Source organism: Rasamsonia byssochlamydoides (assembly GCF_041956645.1).
Source record: "Rasamsonia byssochlamydoides strain NRRL 3658 unplaced genomic scaffold VTN77scaffold_30, whole genome shotgun sequence".
NCBI lineage: Eukaryota > Fungi > Ascomycota > Eurotiomycetes > Eurotiales > Trichocomaceae > Rasamsonia > Rasamsonia byssochlamydoides.
The window spans coordinates 272,726-293,810 of NW_027192413.1; the positions used below are offsets into that span (position 1 = coordinate 272,726).

Genomic DNA, 21,085 nt, shown 5'->3' on the forward strand with positions numbered 1-21,085 from the left:
ATAGAAACAACAAGCATGCAGAGTACGTGTCAACGAAGTCAATGGATCATTACCTAAACCGTTCTTCTCATTATTATAATATTATTGTGTTCAACTGACTGTACAGCATCCCTTGCATCCTGCTCTATCGGATTAGATAGCCGCTCTCTCTCCATTCTTGGCAAGAACTACCTACTAGGTCTAACCCGACTAGGAAGGAAGCCTCAACTAACCCAAATGAGGGAGTTGGAACTTGATTAGGAAAGAGCTACCTAATTTCACGAGAATGTCGACAGGAGGCATTGCAGCTATTTTTCTATTGGTTTATTGAAAGAACAAAAAGAAAAAGCACTGGACAATGGCAGGTGAATGCTGACAGGTCAAGTCAAGCAGTCATGATTAGCGGGCGATCAGGGAGCTAATCGATAGTCCTCCGCCAGGGGATTGTGCGACTAGCGACTGCCACACCGCCCGGCAGATCCTGCATCGAGATCGGTCTGCAGCACTACTCTGTAGATACCTATTCAATTCGAATGAAGCAGACGCCTGCAGCAAGCAGGTGCAGAAGAGGCACGGATGATATCGTCGATGACCGGGCTCTGACGATGCTGCGGAAGATGGAAGCCGCGGCCGTCTTACGATTGGGCGAGCAGCCATTCGCCGTGCCAGATAACGGCTAACCACCAAGGTCCCCATCTCCCTCACGCCGAATGCTCCTTCCACCACTGTCCCCTCGTGTTCTCGTGTTTTGATCTGCGTTTCTGGTAGTCAGTATCGACAGTTCCTTCTTTCTCCTCCTTGTCGATCATTCTTTTGATTTTTCAGGTCAGTGGTAAGCGGGGTTCTTCGTGTCGTCACAGGATATCTGGACTGACGTCTTCGATTTATAGTAGAAAATCACGTGTCTCATATTAACCGCTTCCACATTCCTATCCACACCGGGGAACTAGATTCCCAAAGGGCATTCGCCCTTCATGTCTCAGCGAGAGCTGGGCGACTTCTGCCTGGACTGCCATTGGGAGGCTTTTGATGACGTTCCCGGAAAGATGTCCTTTGATCAATGGACCTGTCACGACGAGCACCACGCTCCCAGCACCAGTTGCGGCATGGAGGACCCCTGCTGCAAAGTCGACAATTGCTCGCTGAACTGCTCCTCCGTCTGCGATGGCTTCGTCGACTGCGACAATTCCACCGTCTGCTCCGAATCGCACTGCGACGACGTCAACTGTGGGAACACGGGACCCATTTGCTTCGATAAGAACTGTTTCAGCGACGCGCAAAGCGTGGACCAGAGCATTGCCGACTTTCTGGCTGAGGATGCCACCCTGAGTTGGGACACCTCGGCATTCTTGCCTACGTCGGGGGAGCAAAATAACAACCCTCAACCCAGTGACGCGCAAACGCAATTCCCCAACAGTTCTGTTGAACAAACCCCCGACGCACAATTTGCCTTCTCTCCTCCAATCCGTCATATCAATAACCATCCTTCTCATAACGCATGTCATGGATTTTCTAAAGATACTGTCGGACTCTGGAGCCCTGCCTACTCCAGCAACACGGACCTAACTAATGTTGATATGTATGATATGCTCGGAGCTGCCCCTGGTTTTAACAATGTTCACCAGGGGCATGCGATCCAGAATCAGCCGCCGAATGGCGGCAGCTTCGAGAAGCTGCCCTGCTTCCTAGGCAACGGCGCCCCTTCTTGCTCAGATGCTGGGTATCAGCATCTCGGTTGCTATCTCAGAAACTCAGGCGATACCGGGCTACATCAATTCTCTCGGGCGCAGTCGCAAGGCCGCGTCCACCGTCATGTCCACAACCACGCGCAACACCGAGTTTCCCACTACGCACGGCATTCCCGGTGCAGCGACAGCTCTCATCTCCTGTCGAGTCCCGTCGAGACTCCACCGCCGCTGGATGGCGGTGCGTCTTCGATTTTGACGAGCCCGACGACTGCGTTGGCCGACGACGATGAGCACGTGTGCCGATGGACGCTGGACCGGGGTGGGATGAAATCGGTCTGTGGGGCCTTCTTTGCGGATGCCAGTGGTCTGCAACAACACCTGGTCTCGGAGCACATGGTTCCTATTGATGGAGCGAAGGGTTATGGGTATTACTGTCGATGGGAAGGCTGTCATCGGCCGGACGAGCCGTTCTCTCAAAAGTCCAAGTTGCAGGGACACTTTTTAACCCATAGTAATTGTATGTCTGTAGACCCCTGGATCAATGTGCACATCTCTGACTGATCGCTTATGCAGACAAAAGCTTTAAATGCTCCGTCTGTGGGAAGCCGTTTGCGAGACAGGCGACGCTCGAAAGACATGAGCGAAGCCATCGCGGCGAAAAGCCCTACAAATGCAAAGAGTGCGGGAAAGCGTTTACCGACAGCAGTGAGCTCAGTATGTCTGTCCAACTTATTGCTAGGCTAGGCTAACAGCGCAGAAACACATTCCCGTACACATACCGGTGAAAAGCCATTTAAGTGTACTTTTCCAGGGTGCAATTTCCAGACCGGCGATGTAAGTCACTCAGTTAATCCTGGTCTAGTATCGTCTACTGACAACTTGATAGTCATCCAATATGTCGAGCCACAAATTAAGTACGTATCTGTTGGCTGTTTATTTTCATGTCGATCACTGACCAGAATAGCGCATGGCGAACGCAAACATAAATGCAATTTTCCTGGCTGTTCCAAAAGCTTCACTCGTCCTGGTAAGTAGTCCTTTTCGACCATTTAATCACTTGTCGGCATCCTAACATGTATGTCTACTTCATCAGACCAGCTCAAACGCCACCAAAAGACCACACACAAACTCAACAGCCCCGCCGTGTCATCATCATCATCATCATCATCATCACCGACTATCGATCAATTCCCTTTTCCTCCATCCGTGGAAACTGCATCTTAATCAGGTAGTTGGCTGGTAACAGCCGCCAATCGGGAAGAAGTAGACGGGAGTGGGGTTTTAGAAGCAGGATGGCTTTCTTTTTTGCTTGCTGACGAGGCTATCTGCATGCATGTACGCATGCATGACAGAAACGAATGATTCATCTCTTGCTATTGCCCAAGAGACGAAAAAACGAAAGACGAAAAACATGAATATACCCGGATTTATGGAGTATTTTCCAATTCAGTCTGTTTGTTTATCTGGTTGTCTTGCAGGCTGGATTATAATGTAATATAGAAATGGAATGGAATGGATTGAAATGAAATGAAGCGAAACGAAACGAGAGCTGAAAGGAAAAAGAAATGAAAATGAAAAAAAGCCTCCTACCTACCTACCTACTCCAGAACGTTCTAATAGACCTCGTTATATATACCATCTATACCATCTATCTGATCCCAGTCAGTCAGTCAGTCAGTCAAATAAAATAAGGGTGTCCGCGCGCCTTTCTAAGAAGTCCTACCTACCTACCTACCTACCTACTTAGGTGGTAGTGATCGATATATCTCATCCATGAACCAAGCATTTATTAAATTAAAAAAATACCCAAAGACAAAAAAAAGGAAAGAAAGGAGGAAGTTGATCGGCCATGTTTCTTTTTTTTTCCGTCATTGTCATAATAAACTAGGAGTTTCTAGTCCGATTCCGATCAAAAATTTAATCGTTTTTTATTTTATTTATCGTCTTCATCGACAGTGTTCATCATTCACGACTGTGTGTTTGCGTCTGCGTCCGTGTCTGCTGCTGCTGCTGATGATGATATCAAAGTCTCTTGTCTATATAAATATATATACCTATAGGTATTCTGTGGATACTCGGTGTAGAAAGTACATACTAGGATGCATGAAATGAATGCGTTTCAAGGAGGGAGAGGGGGGGCGGCCGCGGAGGGGGGGAAGAGAGAGAGAAAGAGAGATAGATACCTACAGCATGCTCGTGGATAACACATAACCGGCTGGTAGGTACATAGATACCCACGTTAGTAGGTAGGTAGCTAGGTCAGACTACATACATTATTACTAACCCTACAGGTATAACCCTATATACACACATACTTCATACTGAGTCCACTGACAGATATTCATCATTGAGAAGATTACTTATTTATCGTTCGTTCAACAGGTTACTACTTAAACAACATTATACCTGCCACTAACCGGCGCGCGGGCCTCGCTATCAGCCGCCGCAAGCGTGCCCTCCTTCAACAGACGCATGAGCTCGCGCATCGCGTTGGTGACCACCAGCTCCGTGTCACCTTCAACGAGAATGTACAGCTTGGGGTTGTCGCCGGGTCCAGGCTCCTTGCCTGGCGGGTAGTAGCTGCCCTTGGTCGTGATGGATGTTCCTGTCGCTTCCAGGATCTTGGCCACGTTCGTGCGGTTGGTGACGGCCCAACGAGCTTTTTCTGTAGAAAGAGTCAGTAAACTGTAATGTATATATGAAGAATGAAACAGGGGAACTTACGAGGAAAGTCGTTGATTTCAAGCGTTGCATGGAATGCACCCGCGTCCGGCCCCTTGTTGTCGATGGGAACTCCCGTTCTCATCACGCCGGCACGGTTCAACCGAGCGTGGATATCCGCCACCGCAGAACCAACCTTGGCCAGAGGGTCGTTCGGGTTCGTCACCCGTGGCGCCGGCCTCTCCGTCTTGTGCACGGTAATCTTGTCCGGGAGGTTGACCGTCGGAGCCGCAGAAGGCTGTACAGCCGAGGCTGCCTTGGCAAAGATGTCTTCTCCCTTGTCCGTCTTCTCTTCCGGTTCTTCTTCCTCGCCTTCCTCGCCTGTCCGGAACGTCTTGCGCTCCCGGTTCCGTGCAGCGTCTCGTTCCTGATCCAGCCGCTCCAGGCCTTTACCACCAAAGCCTGATCCACCCGCCTTCTCTTTACCGGCCTTCACCTTCTCCATGAAGGAATCAACCATCTTCTGAACGGGCTCCGGAACCGGCTGGCCGCTCTGCCTCAACGCTTTGGCAATATCAACCGCGTATCGCTCCTGCTCTTCCGTCAAGAAGGTAACCGCCGTGCCCTTATTTCCGGCACGTCCGGTCCGTCCTGCACGATGGACGTAATCCTCCAGATGATTGGGGGCGTCATAATTCACCACGAGCTTGAGCTGCTTCACATCCAGCCCACGAGCGGCGACGGAGGTCGCAATCAAGACGGGGAAGATACCTGCCTTGAAATCATCAATAGTGGAGTCTCGATCGACCTGATCTTTGCCTCCGTGGATCGACATGCAAGGATAACCCTTGCGCATCAGCTCACGAAGAAGACTGTCAGCAGCCTCTTGGCGGTCAACGAAGATCAGAGTCCGCGCGTCCTCATTCGCTTCATCCGAGTAGAGGTTGCCCAGCAATTCCAGCAGGCGCACAAACTTCGTATCCTCGCTTCTCACCTCGACGATCTGTGTGATCTCTGGCGCAACCACGCTCTTACCACCGACGATGATTTCCACAGGTTTAGTCAGAGTCTTGCGCGCAAGAGCTTCCATGTTGCGAGGGAACGTCGCTGAGAAGAGAACAGTCTGGCGCGTCGGTCGGATGTTCGCCATGATCTTCATCACCTGGGGCTCAAATCCCATATCAAACATCCGATCGGCCTCATCAAGCACGACATAGGTCACTCTTCGCAGATTCGTGACTCTTCCCTGGTTTGCAGCCAGGAGATCGATCATTCGTCCGGGCGTGCAGACAACAATTTCTGCTCCGCGCTTCAACTCGGCAATCTGATCCTTGATTGGCGCACCGCCATATGCACACACAGCTCGAAGACCCAACGCCTTCAAGAATGGCTTACAGTCTCTGTGGATCTGCGTCGCCAGTTCTCGAGTTGGCGTCATGATCAAACCGATAGGGCCTTCCATGTTCTCCAAAGGTCTCTGGTCTTTGATATGTCGGAACATAGGAAGAAGAAAAGCAATAGTCTTGCCAGACCCAGTTTTGGCTACACCTATAACATCTCGGCCTGACATGATGGCAGGAAGCGCCTGAGACTGGATGGCGGTGGGTTTCTCATAACCAAGTTTGCGGATCACATCCAGTGTCTGCACACCTAACCCGCATTGCGACCACTTGAGGATTGGTTTGGGCACATCGAGTCCACGTACTTTGATGCCATCGAGCTCGAGTCTCAGATTCGCCACTTCTTCATCCGTCATCTCAGCAAGATCAGCAGGTTCGGTATAGAAGCTTTTTCGGAACGGCTCATAATCGATCTTGGAGTGATCAACAGTTGGGATGTCCTTTTTCTTCTTTTTGTTTGCCAGAGCGAGGAAGTCTTCGGCATCACCCTCGCCAACGGCACTCATGTCAATGTCGTCTTCATCACCAAAGATAGCCTCTGGCTGCTGCTGTTTGGATTTCGTGAACTTCGTGCCATTGGTCCTCTTGGCGGGGGCAGTGTCAGCTAATCCGGACATAAAGGCATCAAGCGGGTCCATCTCTTCTTCTGCTACTGTCTGCTGCCCAGCTACGGCGTCCTGTTTTGGCGCTTCAGCCATGGCGACGTCGCCGTCTACGTCAGCACTGAGCGCGGCCTGTTGGCTTTGCAGGCGTTCTTCTCGCTTCTCTGCCGCCGCCCGAGCAGCAGCAGCATTTTCTTCCTCTGTGCCGCCATCCTGCATGTCAACGTCCGATTCGTCGTCTTCAACCGCCCCGTCAGCTGTAGCGTCTTTGCCGTCGTCAAGTGGCGGCGTTGGTAGTCTTTCCAGTTTCTTTCGTGTAGACTCTTCCTCTCCGAAACCCAATGTCCGCTGCGCAGAAGGTTTATCGGTATCAGCAACAGCCTTGGACCCTAGTCCGAAGCTGCCGACATTGCCGTGCGCTTTCAACGGAGCAGCTAGATCATAAGCATTAGCTGGTGAACTGGCGAGAAAACTTGCAGGACCTGTTAACTCACCAGAAGACTTGCTCTCCACAGCTGAGACATTGTTAGCCTTGGGTACTCCATTGGATTTAGCAGAATCAGGGACCGCAACGTCCTTGCCCAGTAGAGACGGCCCTGTCGAAGGGGCAGTGGCCTTCTTCGCAATGGCCTTTGGGTCGAATTTCCCAGCATACTCGGCGGGAGCAGCCTCCTGAGACGGAGGAGCTGGGGATTGGGGAGAAGCAACAGCGGGCGACAACCGGGATCTCTTGTCTATCTCTTCCAAAATGTTCCGTGCGCCGCCGGATGCAGCGAGTTCTCGTTGTTTGCGTTCCCGCTCCGCTGCCTGTTTCTGCTTCCAGGCCTCCAATTTGGCCAGTCGTTCCGCTTTCTTCTCTTCGTCTGTCTGGGCTGCAGGGGCCGGCGTCGATACCTTCGGGGCCTGTGTAACAAAGTCAGTCGTAATGCGAGAGCCAGGCTGTGTAATAGCGCTATTACGCACCTCTCGGGACCTTGAGTCCGGGGAAGCACGATCTCTGCTAGACTTGCGCCTCGAGTCAGTAGAATCGTCTCTCCGCCTCCGAGCCCGGTCGCGGGAGTCATCTCGCCTGCTTCGGTTGTCTCTATCACGACTCCAGTCTCTGTCACGACTTCTGCGTCGATAGTCCCGTCCATCCCGGTCCCTGGAACGCCGACGATCCCTGGAGCGGTCCCGCCTGCTGGGTCTGTAGACATCGTCGTCACGGTAGTCATAGTCATCCCGATCGCGCCTATCTAGCGATCGATCACGTCTCCGGTAGGAATCCCGGTCTCGGTCACGATCTCGGTCGCGATCACGGTATCGTCTCTGCAATGAGAGTCTTGTGAGCGGTGCATCGTCGTCGATCGACCCACGGCGTGCACGTACCTCCGGACTGCGTGACCGACGATAACTCCTCCCATCGTCGTGTCTGCCCCTCTCGTAACGGTCTTCATCTCTCCGGCTTCGTTTGGACGAATAGGTGCTGCCTACAGGTGATGGTGAGCGAGTATCCCCGTGGCGAGCCATTGTTGCAGGCCAACTAGGTTTGAGATGTGAGTATTACTTCGGAGAGTCCAGCAGTGAGCACGAGATGGATTGTTATGTAGCGCGAGCTAATTCATATCCATCGATGCGCCAGAGAAAACTGAGCCTCGTTCCCTCAGTTGTGTATGTAATGCCGAATGCTGGCAGTGATGAGTCGACAGTGATGGCGACGATGATAATGGCCAGCGATGGATAGTGGCATGTATGTATGTAGTGCTTCGACGCCCGTCGGGTGGCGAAAGATAGAAAGAGTCGAAACTTCCAATGCCCGATGTCATGTCACGTGAGTCTGTGCATACGCTAAACCTGAAATGGAACTTCTATTTACAGTTTGTATATTCACGTTTCAAATGACTTTTCATTTTTGCCATAGCATGCTTGCGAATCATCTTACGTCCTTCTGAAGACTGGAATAAAGGATATAGATATGTGTGAATGCAGGATGTTGCCAGATGTATTGTACGCCTCTACATAGGGGGATAATAATGAGAACTTGTGATTTCTTGTAGTTTCTTGTCTCTCTCCCTCTGTCTTTTTTTTTTACAATTTTTGTTTCCTTATTAGAAGGTACTTCTGAGAGAAATCAATTGGCTTGCAGTGAAGATGACTTATAAAGAATGGTGGTTTTTTGTTTAATAGTATAAATAATCCTACTGTATGTACAAATAAGCCAGGTAATTCAGGACCAAGAGGTAATTGCAGATTTCAGGACAAAATAAACCACAGCTCAGCATTTCTTTTCTTGATATTTCTGATTCAAAAAAAAAGCTTATATTCTATCCATTCTATCCCCTCTATGGATACGAAAAAAAATATCCCATAAAATCTAAGAATGCATGTGGAGCCCTCATTCCGCCTTCCATCTCAACAGCGTCAGAGAATGTTTCGGAAACACATAACTGCCCTTCCCATCCCATGTACTCTCCTGAACGCCCACCTCTTGCTTCCCCTTCACATTGGTCACAGTGACATCCGCCCCCGTGACCGTGTAGACGTTGACAGGACCGCCACTGACACCCTCGACGTTGGTCTCGAAGTCTCGCGTCTCATGAATGTTGATGACAACGACGTTCACAAAGCCATCGTCACCCAATGCCGCGCTGACGTCTAGCCAGGGCGTGTCCTTGACGCCGCGCAGCCACTCGGGCGACGTTTCGCCCTCGTATGCGCCGCACGAAACGTGTGTACCGATGGTCCAGCCACGCATGAATCGGGAGAAGAGCCATAGCGGCCACCACGTCGTCTGCTTGATGATGCCATCCTTGGTCGTCATGAGCGGCGAGATGACATTGACGCTTTGCGCGATGCACGCCATCCCCAGGTCGCGACTTTTGCGGACAAATACGTTGAGGAAAACGCCGACCGCCAACGCGTCGGACAGAGTGTAACTCTCCTCGGCGCCTTTGTAGCCCTCGGCACGTCGGGGATCCCAGACGTTCCACTCGTCGAAGCAGATCGTCGGTCGTGGCTCGTCCGGAGGCACCCTGTTTTCGATCCGAGCCAGGTCGATCAGGGAGGATGTAATCTCGATCGCACGCTCTGCGGCCAACGGTGCGGTTGCGTTCGGCAAATGCTTGGACGACGCGGTGTACATGTGAATACTGTGCATGTCAATAAGGGGACGCGGGTTGCTGTTTAGAGTAGCCTTCGTTGGCAGCAAGCAGTGTTTGAGGGTGTAGTAGTCCCACGATGCGGTGCCATCCTGGCCGCAAAGAATGAGGACCAGATTTGGATCGAGTAACTTCAGAGCTGTACATGTGTTAGATATGTATATATGTAAACGCATGGATGTGCAAATTGTCAACGCACCTTTGGCCCATTGATACGCCTTGTAGGCATAAGCTTCCTTGGTCATCTGTTCAACTTGCCACGGGCCCCATGTCTCGTTACCCAGAGCCCAGTATTTAACCTGAAATCAAGAGATATTAGCATTCAAAAACGAATACCAAAATGGTGACTTGACCATACATTGTAAGGCTTCTCCCGACCATTTTTCCTCCGCAGGTTGGCATAGTAGGTGTTTCCCGTCCCATTGCAGTACTCGACCCATGCCATTGCTGAGAAGTGTCAACCTCATCTGGTGCTGGTATCACAAGACAACTATTGAGTAGTGTTACCTTCATCGAGAGTTCCTAAAATCAATCCAATGGTTTAGTTTGCCCCTTTTCAGCGACAGGGTCAGGGACATAGGCACCTGTTCCAAAGTTCAAGCAAAAATACGGCTCCGCGCCGAGAAGCTCACACCATTTTAAGAACTCGTCAGTACCGAATTGATTAGTCTCGGTCCCCAGCCAGGCCAACTCGGGTCTGTTCAATTGTTCGTATTTGTTAGCTTGACAGTCAAAAAAAAAAGAAATGAACTTAGAAGGCAGAAGTTTGCATACCTCGCCGGTCGCTGATCTTTCGGGCCAACTCCATCTAGCCAGTGATACGTAGCGACAAAGTTTCCCCCGGGATACCGAACCACAGGGATATTGAGCTCCTTCAGAGCCTCCAGAACATCCTTTCGAAAGCCATTCTCGTCCGACAGGGGATTTCCGGGATCATAGATGCCTCCGTAGATGCATCGTCCCATATGCCTGGTAAATGAACGGTATCAGTCAGCGGGTGAACCTACTGGTGAACTAAAATCCGCAAATATGTTTCTTTCCTTGACTTCCTACATACTCTGTAAACCCCGAGTAGATGTTGGGATTGATCTTGGACAGACGCATGGACGGGTGGATTGAGATGGTGGGCGTCTCGTCATCACTGATCTTGGTGAATGTCGTCATTTTGCTGAATAGAACTTTTGCCAAGTAGAATTCTCAAAAGTTCTCGTTATATTATCCGGAAGAACAGCTGCACGCCTGGAGAATTGATTGATATATGCTTGCGACTCGGTATTTTTCCCGAAACGTCAGCGAAAGCCGAGATTGAGCGTCTCTCTTGTTGGCCGGCTGAGAGATCTGTTATCGGCCCCACCTCAGAACGTTGTCTTCATAGTTCATGACTCAGGAGAACAGGAGCTCCAATTTAGAATTAAACTCATGGAGTAGCGCATTACTCGGTCGGTGAGACGAGAATCGAGCCGGTTGCCAGCTCCGCAGAACATTGCTGGATCCAATTGGTGGCATTGTCAGTAACAGGTTTGATTATTCCATGAATGACAGTCCGGAATGAGGGGATCGAATATCTCCAGGGAATGTATTGGTTCCCCACACACTCCACAAGGTGTCCTGCCCCCGCCTCCGCAACGTGGTGAATGTGCCAATGGGGTAAATTTCCGGCGGACAATTCGCACAGCGATGATCAGTTGCATCAGTTGCATGTATCTGTTATCAGATATTCCGGGGTAGTATTGGTCGGGGTCGTGCAAACGCCAAATCCAATATGGGGTTTGGAGAGTAGGAACATGCCACGCGACTCCCCCACAGTTAGGGGTCTAGAAGGCACCTCGAAATGCAAGAAGCAGCGGGGATTCTGCTCATGAACTGGGGGCTTAAATAGCCTCCTCGATGGCCTTTCATGGAGAGCTTGGAATATACTTCTCTCAAGGTTAATTATAGAGTTTGTGGTTCCAATCTACAATCGCAAGATCGCAGCTCTCAGAATCATGCCTCTCCCTCCAAAGTGGTATCAGGTAAGTCACCCGAAGATCGCTTCTAGATCCAACAAAGAGGGTTAGACTGACGAAGCACTGGAACAGTTCCTGGTAGGCACCTTCGCTTCCCTCGGGTCATTCCTCTTTGGATGTACGTTATGTTTTCGGTCCTTGAACATGAGCAAAACCGGAGTTTGGAGAGGCAGGAAGTTCTGGCAGGTGCTGATATGAAGGATTTTCATAGATGATCTGGGTGTCATTGCAGAAGTGATCGCTTGCCAGTCCTTTGCAGCCAAATTCGCTGTAAATGACACGCAAAGGTAGGTGATACGCGAGAAACAAAAAGTACTCCGTGCAATGAGTTGACTGATCACCCCGATTCCAAGTGGACTCGTGGTGTCGATGTTCACCACAGGTGCCTTTTTTGGCGCTGCCTTAGCTGGACCGGCTGGTGACTATCTGGGCCGACGATGGACGATCTCTCTCGGGTCCCTGATCTTCTGTCTGGGAGGAGGCCTGCAGACCGGAGCACAGACACTTGGGTATCTGTATAGTGGGAGATTCTTTGCCGGATTCGCGTGAGTGACAGCCCCGAGAACTGCGAGAACCACGGACACAGAGTTTAACTAACAGATATCGCAGTGCTGGAGTTCTCACAATGATTATCCCGCCCTACCAAGCCGAATTGTAAGTATATCTTTCAAAAAGATCAGTCATACTTCCAGGTATGACATAAATTGTAGCATCTCGCTGACATTGATCCAGGTGCCACCCCAGCATCCGAGGACGGGTGACTGCGCTGCAGCAATTCATGCTTGGGGTTGGATCGCTGTGTGCAGCCTGGATAAGCTACGGTACCTACATTGGCTTCGACCCGACCAACAGCGCTCAGTGGCGGGTATCTCTGGGGATTCAGATCATCCCAGCAGTTTTCCTGGGTCTCCTGATTTTGTTGTTTCCTGAGGTAAACCATTTCCCCAGGACCAAACTTAGCTGAAGTGGAGATGAGATACTGATAATGGACACAGTCTCCCCGTTGGCTCATCGATCATGGCCGTGAAGCAGAGGGCCTCCAAGTTCTTGCGAAGCTGCACGCTCACGGAAACGAAAATGATCCTTGGGTTCGAGCCGAATTCAATCAGATCCAAGAAAGTATCATGTACGAGCATGAGCACGAGGCCAAGTCCTATATCGAGCTGTTCACTTCTCGGCCAGCATTTAGGCGTCTTTTCCTGTGCTGCGCCTTGCAGGCATCAGTCCAGATGACCGGCGTGTCCGCTATCCAGTAAGAACCCGACTCCCAGGATTCACCCAGAAGCTCCTCAGAGAGAAGCGAAAGAAAGGACACATGGTAATGCGTTTGAAGAATCAATGAAGCTGATTCTTCCACCCATCGCACAGGTATTACTCTATCGAAATCTTCAATCAGATTGGCATCAAGGGCGACGACACGCTGCGATACCAGGCCATCAACACGGTGATCGCCCTGCTGGGAGAGTTCTGCTGCATGATGTTCATCGATCGTTTGGGCCGCCGGTGGCCCCTCATCATCGGCAATCTGGGTAACATGGTGACCTTCATCATCGCCTGCATCCTGTTGGCGCTGTTCCCACCCGAGGTCAGCAACACCGGAGCCCACTGGGGTTTTATCATCATGACTTGGCTGTACAACTTCTCCTTCTCCGCCACGTGTGGCCCTCTCTCATGGATCATCCCCGCCGAGGTCTTTGACATGCGGACGCGCGCCAAGGGCGTCTCTATTGCCACCATGACCTCGTTTGCGTTCAACACCATGATCGGCCAAGTGACTCCGATCGCCATGACCAATGTCCGGTACCGATATTACTTCCTATTCATCATCTGTAATTTTACCAACGCGCTGTTTTTCTGGCTGTTCCTACCCGAGACATCCAAATTGCCCCTCGAGGAGATGAACTATCTCTTCTCCAACTCACCATGGGTGGTCGTCGGAGTCAAGAAGGACGACTACGTTCCCCGTGACCTGGAGCGTAAACTGGCCGAGGAGGAAGGGAAGCGCGAAGGAGTGGCTGTTCACTATGAATGAGTCAAGAGCGTGCCTATGCGTCAACTGTGCGAAAACGTGAGGTGAGAGAGGACAGGAGAGTTGGAGATGCTGCGGCAAAGGTGCAAATGATGACAATAAGGATGACACATCTTCAATGTCTTGTTATATCGTGTCAAGAAAATAACAGACTGTCTTCAAGGGCCTTGCACATGAAGAAATAAAAGCAAACTTCTATGAAATATGCACATTCCAAAAATTCTCAATTATATATACTGGTCTGTACTGTACACCAGACTCCGGGATGATGGTCAAATACACTGGATTTGACGAACCTGAATTCATCGCATCCATTATGCCACTGGGCGAGAATTATATTATGGACCGTTCCTGTAAAGGAATTCATAGATGAGGAAACTCTAGTGTCCAGGGGATAGGGAGGATTCATTCCGTCATTCTTCATCGGAGCTATAGGCAACGAGCCCGAGGGATGGCGGAGGAGGTGCAGCTTTTAATTCCGATTCCTTCCTGTCTGGTGACTTTTTACCTTGTTCATGTGGCATATGATGATTCTCTTCACGCTTTTGAGGAGCTGGTGGAGTATCTTCCAAAGGCTTTGGATCTGTACGGATCTTCGATGGCGGCGAAGTAGATGATGGAGGAGGCACGAGTTCCTCCTTTTGGTTGCTAGCCCCTCCTGGAGGCCTCGTAGCATCCAAGCTCACCTTCCGCTCTGACGAAGGGGTGGCCGTGTCGGCAGTAGAAACCCTGCGCACCTTGGTGGGAAATAACAGGTCCTTCTTGCTGCGCTTCCTCTTCCGTCCTGAGATGGTCCATTGCTCCTCTTCCCCACCAGCAGGATTATGATTCTCGCCGGACGTAGCGCTTTCCAGTAGGGCCCGGTCCGCCTCCTCGCGTTGACGCTGAAATGCGGCCAGCTGCTCGGCTGTTTCCCTCTTGATAGCGGCCTCCTTCGCTCGGGTGGACTCAAGCAAAGAGTCAAGGAACTCGACCTCATCCTCGTCCAGGGCTCGAAACTGGTTCTTTAGGCGGATCGACTCCTCAAAGGCCTCCTGCTTGGCCACTGTGCCCTCAGAAAGGTTTCACCCTGACACGTTAGCCAACGGCGTTACCAGCGAGATGCCATTTTGTCTTGCCCTCAGGTCATTGGTCCAGAATGGTCGAGGGCGTCGACTCTGTCGGACACACTCACTCTTGTTCTGCTGCAGAACCTCATACAGACTCTTCCCGCCCTCCTGCCTGCCCATCTCCGCCTTCCGCCTCCGCTCCTCCTCGAGCTCCTCCTGGACACGGCGCCATTCATCGTCACGCTCCGCCGGCTCGTCGATAGTCCCTCCCGACACAAAGCCGGACGACATGGCTGCAGGTGAAAAGCGAGTCCGTGCCTGCAAGGCACGTCACGGATCTATCGGGTTTCCTGGTGCAGGAAGCTTGGGAGAGCCAATGCGAAATGCGCGATAGGTAGGCCACTCGTAGGGACGGGATTTAACCGAGTGGATACCTAGGAAGTGTGTGATGCGTTGCTCGGAGTTCTAAGGTTGATAGCAGGTCTCCGTTCTTTTCGTTGCCTCTGGTCGGAGTTCGCCAGTGCGGGATTGCGCTTTCCTTTCCCGGTGAGCGGCAGAATCAGGCGGTGACGTCAGCAGTCGCATCGGCCCAGAAACGGCAAGAGCCATCAGAGAGGGAAGCTCAACCCGCAGACAAAGTTTGCACACGCGATCGTTGATTAATAATTTAAATTTAAATTAGCCTTTCATGGCCCTTGATTTGTGAAATGGAACGGTGTAACACAGTATGAAACTCCTGCCAGGGGCCATGCAAGCTTATCGGATAATTGCTGCTTACCTAGCAAATAATGCCGGCAGATGAGATGGTTGAGATTCCAATGCAAGTTACGATCGGCCATGGCGCATTTTGGTCACGCCGCTTGCCATTAGTATTCAAAGAAAGATGATGCAAGAAATGCATTCAACTCTTCTCCTCCCAGCAGTCTGGCCTAAAGCGGGCTAATGAGATGACCAAATAGTGGTTGTCCACTGCAATCAAGAACTAATCCACTTGTTGCCTTGCCTTTATCTGTCCCCGCCATGCGGAATCTGGTGCGGGTAAGAATCCCCTCATTTATAGAGAGCGCCACTTCTGCTTTTTGCACCTCTCAGTATGCAGCTTGCATTGTCCCTTCTGTCAGCTTGCGATCTCCTACTACGGTCCTACCTATAGTCCAATTCAGCAAGATGTCGAACCTAGAATATACCAAGTACGTTAAACCTATTGCATGACAGTTAATTATAGAGAAGAGTCTAATCAGTCGCCCATAGGAAGACGTTCACTCTCAACACCGGCGACAAGATCCCCGCGGTTGGTCTGGGAACGTGGCAGTCCAAGCCCAATGAGGTCCGGGATGCCGTCAAGTATGCGCTGCTCGCAGGCTACCGTCACATCGACACGTAAGTGTATCCTTTTTATTGACCCAAGTGTGCGTTTGACCTCCATTGGACTGACGGAGAGTCTACAGTGCTCTTGCGTACGGTAACGAGGCAGAGGTAGGCCAGGGTATTCGGGATTCTGGTATTCCTCGCGAACAAATCTGGATCACCACCAAGCTTGACAACACCTGGCACCACCGCGTGCAGGAGGGAATCGATGCCTCTCTCAAGGCCCTCGGTGTGGACTATGTCGACCTCTACCTTATGCATTGGCCCAGCTCCACCGATCCTAATGACAAGAAGAAGCACTTCCCGGATTGGGATTTCATCAAGACTTGGTAAGCCGACTCCTTTTTTTTTTCCCCTCGCGCTTGGAAGCCACGGACAATGGCTGATTTTAAATAAAATGATAGGCAAGAGATGCAGAAACTGCCAGCCACCGGCAAGGTGCGAAACATTGGGGTGTCCAACTTTGGCATTAGGAACTTGGAACGGCTCCTCAATGATCCTAGCACCAAGATTGTGCCCGCCGTCAACCAGATCGAGTTGCATCCCAACAACCCATCGCCCAAGCTGGTCGCCTACAACACTTCCAAGGGCATTCACACCACCGGTTACTCCTGTTTGGGTTCCACTAACTCGCCCCTCTACAAGGACCCCACCCTTCTCCAGATCGCTGAGAAGAAGGGCAAGACTCCTCAGCAGGTTCTCTTGATGTGGGGTCTGCAGAAGGGCTGGAGTGTCATTCCCAAATCCGTCAACAAGGACCGCATCGAGAAGAACTTCCAACTCGATGGCTGGGAGCTTACAGCCGACGAGCTCGATCAGCTGAACAACCTGAAGGGTCGCTTCAAGGTTTGTGGTGATGACTGGCTGCCCATCAAGGTCTTCTTTGGCGATGATGAATAAAGAGCGATGAAAACAAGGAAAACATAAAAGCAAGCTGGAAATGCGTCGGATGCGGCGCTTCAAGTCTCCTGGAGATGATCAGGGATATTAACCTTGTAGAAATTCCCAGCATGAATATAGACAATTGACTTCGATTTCTTCTTCTTGTTTCCTCCTCGAAATGTAAGAAATACTTTGCCAGATCAGATATAGATAGGCTTACGGAGTACAGAGTACTGCCCGGTAACCATGTAACCAGAGATGATCAAATGTGGTTGGTGGACAGGGGGCGGGAACGGCTGTGGCTGTGCTGGCCTGGGGTAGCCGCCCTCATAGATCAGGCATCCCCATTCTGCTCGTCTCCTCTTCTCTTCCTCACCTTCCGTCATCATCAACTGCATCAAGAAGCGAGGTCCTATCGGGTCTTTAGCAGCAATGGCTCCATCAAGTGGGCACCTGCTGCTCCCAAAGCTCTGGAGGGCAGCCAGGTAAGGAATACCTCCCTTGGCCTCTGCCTAGGTAGGTCTATGACGTTTCTTACCCCAATTTCAGGTTCGTCTACGAGAAGACAGCCAAGGCCATTAAAGCCAGATTACCAGAACCCTCGCAACAGTTACAACTACGACTTCAGCCCGCATATGCTCGTATCGCTCCTCGACAGCCCATCAGTCGCGCCGCGGCCATCCGGCAGGCCCGAAGCCGTTACTTCTCGACTCGTGCTAGCGGCGCTGTTGGTTCCTACGCCCGGTCCGGATGGCGCTCTTCTGCGTCAGCATCCTTTCAGAGTTCTCGCATCGGCTCAGCTGTCAGTCGCCTTACCTCGCACTCTCCCTTTGCGTCGACTCTCCGTCCCAACCTGACAGGTGGCGCCTTGGGCCGTACGGCTGGCGGCTATGCCATCGGCGCTGGACGTATTGGGGGCGTGAGATATTTCTCTCACACGCCAGCTGCCCCTGCCGAGGTCGTCAATAACGTTTCTGCAGCGGTGCGCGCATTCCTGCTCTCGGGGAAAAAGGCTCGTTTCGATGGCATTGATCCCCTCACGGGCGAGAAACGCTTCAAGACGGTGACGGCCCTGCAGGACAAGGCGCAGCGCCGGATGGCGGAAGTTTCCAATACCGCTCCTGGTTCCTACATTGATTTCCAGATCTCTCCCACTATCACGGCTTTTGGTGCTCTTAATGGGTTTGGAAAGAACATGAGTAGCGAGGCCCCACACCTCAATTCGGACGGTCTCATGGAAATGCTGTCAGTTGACTTTGCACGCGCTCTGAAAGACTTTGCAGCGGTGATGAACGACTTGAAACGCCTTGCAACGTTGGGTGACCTGCCGGTGTCGCTGCATGGCAAGTCAACGATCCGGGTCCGATTTCCAGGCTGCGACGCCGACCAGGTAGAGCGGCTTTGCGATGAGGTCGGAGTGCAACGGGGACAGATCTTCCAGGATGATGATTTTGACGTCCGAAATGGCACTGAACTTGCTCTGCTCTTCCCGTTCGCACCCAGTTTGGCGCCGTCGCCGGAGACAGAGTTGTTTACTATCCACGAACAGCCACGGGCCAGCCATCACCGCGACCTTGATTGGCGTATGATGATGTCGTGCGAAGGTAACGTACAAACGTCGCCGGGATTGTCCAATGAGCTCAGTTTTGAGGACGTTGAGCTTTTCGGGAAGAACCCCTGGACCTCGTCGCCGTCGGGGTATTCCAGCCTGGAAATCAGTGAGCTCGGCGATCGAGCATTCTTTCCGGAGCTATCTGAACCAGGCGCCCCAGATTCGGCTTCAGACTATGAAGGAGTACAGGGGATCTATAAATTCTTGGAACAGTGTGATAGGGCGGCGGAGCATCGTCCGCGTTGATACTGGCTGTGACAGCCATTTCTTTCCTTTTTGTTTCCTTTGTGTCTGACCTACATCGGTTTTCTTTTTGACGCTTCTACGTATAACTTGATATCCTTGACAATTCCAGATCAGTCGGAACTGTTATTTGTCCTAGGTCCATTAGTGTGTTTGACCCTGCTTTGCATCACTTGAGACAATCTCTACTCTAATGAACTAAGCTTTGAAATTGTGATATGGTCTTCATTAGAAAAGAAATTTTTTAAAAAAAAATAAAAATTTGGATCATGATTTTGTAAGCTGAGAAAAAATAGAAGGTTCCAAGGTTTCTAGACTTGGCGGGGCTGTGATGTGATTGCTAGTGCTCGCTGCAAACATGTGGAGATCTTCACCGCCTTGCCCCGCTAGGCTAGATTCACCATGGAGAGCGCGCTTGATATCAACTAATTCACTCAGTCGCCAACTCTTTGTTGTCAGCCATCGCGATACGCGCTCTTCATAGTGACTCTACTGCCTGAGCAGTGAATTTCAATTTCTATCGCTGGGATTTGTATCATCCACGAAGAAGACATCTAGACGACTGCCGAGAAGTGCTCTACACCCTTCCCTGCCCGGTCGCACAACGTCGTCTTCAGAAGTCGAGAGCGACTGAAGAGGCGTAGGAGCAAGGAAGTGAGCCAATATCGTCACAGAAGAAGCTTCCCTTCAATCAGACAAGATGGAGGACTTCAACAGCGAGACCGACAGCGACTACACCAGTTACTGGAGGGATTGGGTAAGTTCCATCTTTTCTTGTCTTTTACTTCCTCTCGGCGTGCTGTTCCCCTGTATCCCTCTCTTTTCTCGGCAAGTATGATGAGTTTGATGCATTTCCAATAATGCATTCTCGGCGATGGAGTCAGTCAACGCGTCCCAGGGCGTGAGGGGAGCAGGCAGATGCTTGTGTGCATAAATTCCCAGTCTTCATGACTCTTGACGATTACACTTGTCATACCACGAGCTGTCCTTTTTCTATGACTCTATTGCCAGAGTTCTCAGAATCAGGAATTCGCCATGCCTCCTAAAGCTCTCCCTCAGAGTATTTTTGATGAATACTACCAGCTGCCTCCTCCTCCTCCTCCTCCTCCTCTCATTCCTGATCGCGTTGTTGCAAATCTCCACGAGATTTCTAATGCTCTTCACCCTCATCCGGAGCTGGAGAAGATAAACACTAATTTGCCTTTCTTCCCCCAGTTTATCTCATCTCGCGGAAACGAATACTTTTGCGAGATCGATGAGGAATATCTGACCGATCGCTTCAACCTGACTGGCCTCAACACCGAGGTTCAGTACTATCAGTACGCGCTGGATCTCATCACCGATGTTTTCGACCTCGACGCGGATGACGACCTGCGCGAGCAGATCGAGAAATCGGCGCGTCATCTCTATGGTTTAGTCCATGCGAGGTACATTGTCACCACTCGCGGATTGGCTAAAATGGTAAGTTCTTGCCTTCCCTTCTTTTTCTTTCTGTCTTTTTGTTTACCCTCTCTAACGCGTCGTTCCTTGCATAGCTCGAAAAGTACAAGAAGGCCGACTTTGGCAAATGCCCCCGCGTGTTGTGTGACCAGCACCCTCTGCTCCCGATGGGGCTGTCCGACGTTCCTAACCAGAAGACCGTCAAGCTCTACTGTGCCAAGTGCGAGGATATTTACAATCCCAAGTCTTCGCGTCACGCGTCGATCGATGGAGCCTACTTCGGCACCTCGTTCCACAACATCCTTTTCCAGGTTTATCCGTCGCTCGTTCCGGAAAAGAGCATTCGTCGCTATGAGCCTAAAATCTACGGCTTCAAAGTGCATGCTTGCGCGGCCCTTGCTCGCTGGCAGGACGCCCGTCGCGAAGAGATGAAGGAGCGTCTTCGTGCCGCCAACGTCGATCCCGGCTTCGTCGAAGACAGCGAAGGCGAAGATGATGAGTTCGAGTCCGACGACGACGAGGAGGAGAAGACTACCGCGTCCAAGGAAGTTACAGTCACCAACGACGCTGCCTCTGGCCGCATGGACTTGGGCGCGTGAAGTTGTGGCCTGTCGTGCCGGTACGAATCAAATTCCGGTGCCGGCTCCAGCAGTCTTCCCCATTCAACTTCTTCAACTTATCATCTTTCTACACTGAATTGCATTATGGTGGCGAATACGGAGAATAGGCGTTGAGAACGGACTGGGAAATAAAATCACTCTGATTTCTTTTCTTCTTTTTGCTCCCTCTGCCATTCGGTATTTGTCTTAACGACTTTTTCTTTTTCTGTTCTATTCCTCAAATTCGCCTCTTTAGGCTGACCTCTGTATGCAAAATACATGGCGAGGGAAATGTATTTAAATGGAATATCCCTCAGGGAACAAAAAATAGAAAAAATAAAAAAAGTTTCCATCTACTACTTAACTTCCAATGAGTACCCAAATTGAGTA

The 21,085-nt window shown here is 51.0% G+C and overlaps 8 protein-coding genes across 8 annotated transcripts; 5 read left to right on the forward strand and 3 right to left on the reverse strand.

The window, feature by feature from the left end:
* Positions 1 to 953: 953 nt before the first annotated feature.
* On the forward strand, positions 954 to 2,891 carry VTN77DRAFT_4471 (uncharacterized protein; the record flags this gene model as incomplete). The annotated part of the gene is made up of 6 exons (XM_069420534.1): positions 954 to 2,184; positions 2,241 to 2,381; positions 2,425 to 2,501; positions 2,554 to 2,581; positions 2,632 to 2,694; positions 2,761 to 2,891. 6 exons carry the CDS (start codon positions 954 to 956, stop codon positions 2,889 to 2,891), a joined length of 1,671 nt encoding a protein of 556 aa, XP_069277864.1.
* Positions 2,892 to 4,057: 1,166 nt separating this feature from the next.
* Positions 4,058 to 7,839, reverse strand: VTN77DRAFT_4472 (uncharacterized protein; the record flags this gene model as incomplete). The annotated part of the gene is made up of 5 exons (XM_069420535.1): positions 4,058 to 4,332; positions 4,392 to 6,764; positions 6,825 to 7,233; positions 7,294 to 7,638; positions 7,699 to 7,839. 5 exons carry the CDS (start codon positions 7,837 to 7,839, stop codon positions 4,058 to 4,060), a joined length of 3,543 nt encoding a protein of 1,180 aa, XP_069277865.1.
* Positions 7,840 to 8,704: 865 nt separating this feature from the next.
* VTN77DRAFT_4473 (uncharacterized protein) lies at positions 8,705 to 10,631 on the reverse strand (the record flags this gene model as incomplete). Its single annotated transcript, XM_069420536.1, has 7 exons — positions 8,705 to 9,606; positions 9,667 to 9,766; positions 9,826 to 9,914; positions 9,975 to 9,989; positions 10,052 to 10,164; positions 10,242 to 10,436; positions 10,525 to 10,631. The coding sequence occupies 7 exons, from the start codon at positions 10,629 to 10,631 to the stop codon at positions 8,705 to 8,707; spliced, it is 1,521 nt and encodes a 506-aa protein (XP_069277866.1).
* Positions 10,632 to 11,452: 821 nt separating this feature from the next.
* VTN77DRAFT_4474 (uncharacterized protein) lies at positions 11,453 to 13,505 on the forward strand (the record flags this gene model as incomplete). The annotated part of the gene is made up of 8 exons (XM_069420537.1): positions 11,453 to 11,479; positions 11,546 to 11,591; positions 11,685 to 11,760; positions 11,827 to 12,018; positions 12,083 to 12,127; positions 12,206 to 12,404; positions 12,469 to 12,725; positions 12,842 to 13,505. The coding sequence occupies 8 exons, from the start codon at positions 11,453 to 11,455 to the stop codon at positions 13,503 to 13,505; spliced, it is 1,506 nt and encodes a 501-aa protein (XP_069277867.1).
* A 410-nt stretch (positions 13,506 to 13,915) lies between these two features.
* Positions 13,916 to 14,842, reverse strand: VTN77DRAFT_4475 (uncharacterized protein; the record flags this gene model as incomplete). The annotated part of the gene is made up of 2 exons (XM_069420538.1): positions 13,916 to 14,547; positions 14,677 to 14,842. The coding sequence occupies 2 exons, from the start codon at positions 14,840 to 14,842 to the stop codon at positions 13,916 to 13,918; spliced, it is 798 nt and encodes a 265-aa protein (XP_069277868.1).
* An 876-nt stretch (positions 14,843 to 15,718) lies between these two features.
* On the forward strand, positions 15,719 to 16,819 carry VTN77DRAFT_4476 (uncharacterized protein; the record flags this gene model as incomplete). Its single annotated transcript, XM_069420539.1, has 4 exons — positions 15,719 to 15,741; positions 15,803 to 15,931; positions 16,000 to 16,248; positions 16,324 to 16,819. The coding sequence occupies 4 exons, from the start codon at positions 15,719 to 15,721 to the stop codon at positions 16,817 to 16,819; spliced, it is 897 nt and encodes a 298-aa protein (XP_069277869.1).
* A 414-nt stretch (positions 16,820 to 17,233) lies between these two features.
* VTN77DRAFT_4477 (uncharacterized protein) lies at positions 17,234 to 18,659 on the forward strand (the record flags this gene model as incomplete). Its single annotated transcript, XM_069420540.1, has 2 exons — positions 17,234 to 17,286; positions 17,351 to 18,659. 2 exons carry the CDS (start codon positions 17,234 to 17,236, stop codon positions 18,657 to 18,659), a joined length of 1,362 nt encoding a protein of 453 aa, XP_069277870.1.
* A 697-nt stretch (positions 18,660 to 19,356) lies between these two features.
* On the forward strand, positions 19,357 to 20,695 carry VTN77DRAFT_4478 (uncharacterized protein; the record flags this gene model as incomplete). The annotated part of the gene is made up of 3 exons (XM_069420541.1): positions 19,357 to 19,413; positions 19,872 to 20,117; positions 20,192 to 20,695. 3 exons carry the CDS (start codon positions 19,357 to 19,359, stop codon positions 20,693 to 20,695), a joined length of 807 nt encoding a protein of 268 aa, XP_069277871.1.
* Between the last annotated feature and the right edge of the window lie 390 nt (positions 20,696 to 21,085).